The sequence below is a fragment of the Agrilus planipennis genome, unplaced genomic scaffold (assembly GCF_000699045.2).
Source record: "Agrilus planipennis isolate EAB-ADULT unplaced genomic scaffold, Apla_2.0 scaffold515, whole genome shotgun sequence".
Taxonomy (NCBI): Eukaryota; Metazoa; Arthropoda; class Insecta; order Coleoptera; family Buprestidae; genus Agrilus; species Agrilus planipennis.
Window position 1 is genome coordinate 2,706 of NW_020439183.1, and position 3,403 is coordinate 6,108.

The 3,403-nt window shown below is 35.1% G+C and overlaps 1 protein-coding gene across 1 annotated transcript; it reads left to right on the top strand.

The window, feature by feature from the left end:
• The first annotated feature begins 1,280 nt into the window (after positions 1–1,280).
• Positions 1,281–2,639, top strand: LOC108743543 (prolactin-releasing peptide receptor-like). Its single transcript, XM_018479113.1, has one exon. The coding sequence runs from the start codon at positions 1,336–1,338 to the stop codon at positions 2,605–2,607; it is 1,272 nt and encodes a 423-aa protein (XP_018334615.1). The 5' UTR covers positions 1,281–1,335; the 3' UTR covers positions 2,608–2,639.
• Positions 2,640–3,403: the final 764 nt, after the last annotated feature.

The window sequence follows — 3,403 nt, forward strand, 5'->3', positions numbered from 1 at the left end:
GAGTACACTATGATACGGTGCATTATCCATTATCACCAACGATGATTCCTACAAATTGGGAATTACATTTTCTTTTGTCAATTTGGCGAACACGTCACTGTTTATTTTTACCATGATAAGCTTGCAATTTAGATTTAGAGACAAAGCTTATACAGTTCGTTATTTCCTCGGCATGTAGAAGTATGGGGCGTTTTTCCTCAAATGCAACAGGTCTTCTTACACTTTGTCTATTTTCGCGTTTCATAAGTTTATGAAGATAACACTTTTTGGAAAACAAGAAGTCAGATTTTCTTTGTATTTCCTCAAAAACGTTGTCCCTTAATGAACAATGTTTGTTCTTTCCATTAAAACCTTTTTATTACTTGTCTTTCTTGTATGTAAATCCTAAGTGCAATAAAAGAATGCGTAAACATTATTTTAAACTCAGTCTTTTTTTGTATTATTTTCTTGATACATGTTGTGTTACGAACTTCCATTTCAATTGGCTCATCTATGTTTTCGGTTTTAATTTTTTTTCTGCCTTTTTGTTTTATTTGGTGGCAAATAAAGTCCAAAATTGCATATACTGTTCTAATACGAAGAGCAGCTGCAAACCTCTGAAAATAACTTTTTAAGTTATGCATACCCATAAACTACACATACATTCTTATATTTTACCCTTGAATGCAGGACTACAGTTCTTTTTTTTAAGTAATTTGATAACTCTTTACATTATGTAATGTACTAAATTGTTTATGTTTATCTTAGACATTCGATAATCAGTATTGTTTACGTCTCCATCCATTTAGTTGCACAGTTTTTATCGCGGTACGCTACTCAATATTAAACACCTTTGTTGCCAATTCACGCACAGGACCGGCTTCGAATTGTACATTATTGTGATTTTTTTAAAAAAAATCTAGCCCTTAACCAATCTGCTGAACTCACCGTTAGATTGTTTATTGCATTTAGTTTAGACCCTCCAAAGCTCGACAGTTTTTTCTGTTACACTCTGTATTTGCCTAGTTTTTCGAAAACAAATTACCCCACGCATTCCATCGCAATATAAAAAATGAATGAAAGCCACATTAGATGATAAAGATTTTACAGCAAAAGTTACGTGGTTGGATCAGCAATTCAGGTTTTTACTGAATACATATGTGTTCACCCAATTGTACAATAATTAGACATTTTCACTGTATGTAACAACATTATTTACTTGTCTTACAGACTTTATTTACTATTGTAAAGGTAATTTTTGCTTTACGTTTGTTTCAGATTAAGAGAATAATGGACTAATGTTCAACAAGTGATTTTATAACATAGTTAATTTGGATACTGTACGTACAAGTCAATATGGAAGTATTAAATTCATCTAATTCATCGTCGGTTGTAGTGAATGAACATCTTCAGGTTAAAAATGTCACCGCATACGACATAATCGACAACGAGCAGGTTCAAGCGTTATTCTTTATAGTGTATACTACGATATTTGTGCTTGGAATATTTGGAAACTTACTCGTGTGTTACGTGGTACTACGAAATAAAGCAATGCAAACGGTTACAAATTTATTCATAGCAAACTTGGCTCTCTCTGATATATTCTTGTGTACATTGGCCGTGCCTTTTACACCATTATATACATTTTTGGGCCGTTGGGTGTTTGGAGAACTAATTTGTCACTTGGTTTCTCACGCACAAGGAATAAGCGTTTACATTTCTACCCTAACCCTTACGTCAATCGCCATCGACAGATACGTTGTTATTATTTACCCCTTTTATCCGAGAATGAAACTCATTACCTGCCTAATCATTATTGTATGTATCTGGTTATTTTCTGTCCTTGTCACTTTGCCATACGGCATATTCATGCGTCTTACGTCCACAAGCTCGAAGAATTTTTGCGAAGAAGACTGGCCTTCTGAAAACCACAGGAAAATTTTCGGCGGCTTAACAACCCTTATGCAATTTGTCATACCGTTCTTTGTCATAGCTTTCTGTTATATTCGAGTGTCGTCCCGTTTGAACGATAGAGCTAAATCTAAACCAGGATCTAAGAGTTCCAAAAAGGAGGAAGCTGATAGGGAACGGAAGAAACGCACCAATCGAATGCTCATCGCAATGGTTGGAATATTTCTCTTTTCGTGGTTACCACTGAATTGCATTAACATTATCAATGACTTTCACGAACCTTCCGTAGGTTGGAGGTTTTATTATCTTGCGTTCTTCTTCGCACATGCTTTAGCAATGTCTTCTACATGCTACAATCCGTTCCTTTACGCCTGGTTGAATGAAAATTTCCGGAAAGAATTTAAGCAAGTACTCCCCTGTTTCGACACAGACGTAGTGAGGATTCCAATAGGGAACATCCCCAACTGGAAGACCGGAAGGACATGCAACGGAAATAACGAGACTCAACAAGAATCTTTGTTACCGTCTGGAGTACATACTACGTCATCGGCACTAACACAGAGGTCAGTTATGGCCAACCCGAGAACTGATGGGATAGAAGTGGAGAGCGTTATGGCGTCAGCAGTCGGAGTGATGTACGATCCTACTGCTGAAACGGTTCGTTTGCACCTGATATCTGAAGAAGGGAAAAGTCAATATGATCTCAGCTCTACATAAGGTAAGATTATATATAACTTTGCTAGCTGACACGGCCACGCGTTGCTGTGGCTAACGTATTTGTCATATTACATTGTTGTAAACTATTTAAGGGGAACGGTAGGAGAACATCAGACATGGGCACCACCATGCTTTTTTACATAGATGCCATTTGTAAAAAAACATGGCGACCTTCATGACCGATTTTCTACTACCGTTACCCCTTATTACAATAATATTATTATTTACGAACGGAGACGGAAACGTTAAAGCTGGTATAAAAATCTTCTGGTTTGGGATTTGAAGGGGAAGGACTTTGAACACAATTGATCAAAATTTTCATGCAGTTGATGTAAAGCAAAAAAATTAAGTTTAAAATTTATTATTATTTTTATTCAAGTTTGTAACAAATGAGTATATTACAAAGTTTTTAGTAAATAACATGTGACACTTAAATTTATAAATGATGTAGGTAGGGCGGATAGTTTAAAATCTTCTAACAATAATATTTATTATTTTGAATTGTAAACACTTTTAATTTCAGTTAAATTTAGCACTAATCTGTGCACAATATTTCTGGTTAACCTGTCTTTAGCTAAGACAAATAGGTTCGACGGTTTTCCTACATGTGAACATGTAACATATAGCGGCCCATGAGAAAAACATGGATTTTCCAAATCCAAATTAGAGTTTTGAACAACGAAGCACTAATAATTAAAAAGCAGGAATAATTTCACTGTATTATATTTACTATAATATGAATTTAATTTATACTTCAGTCTAAGTAACACGTGGCCGGCTATGCTAACACCAAAAA

Bases quoted from the DNA above. Each gene is read 5' to 3' on its own strand.
- LOC108743543 (XM_018479113.1), top strand. From the start codon at position 1,336: ATGGAAGTATTAAATTCATCTAATTCATCGTCGGTTGTAGTGAATGAA.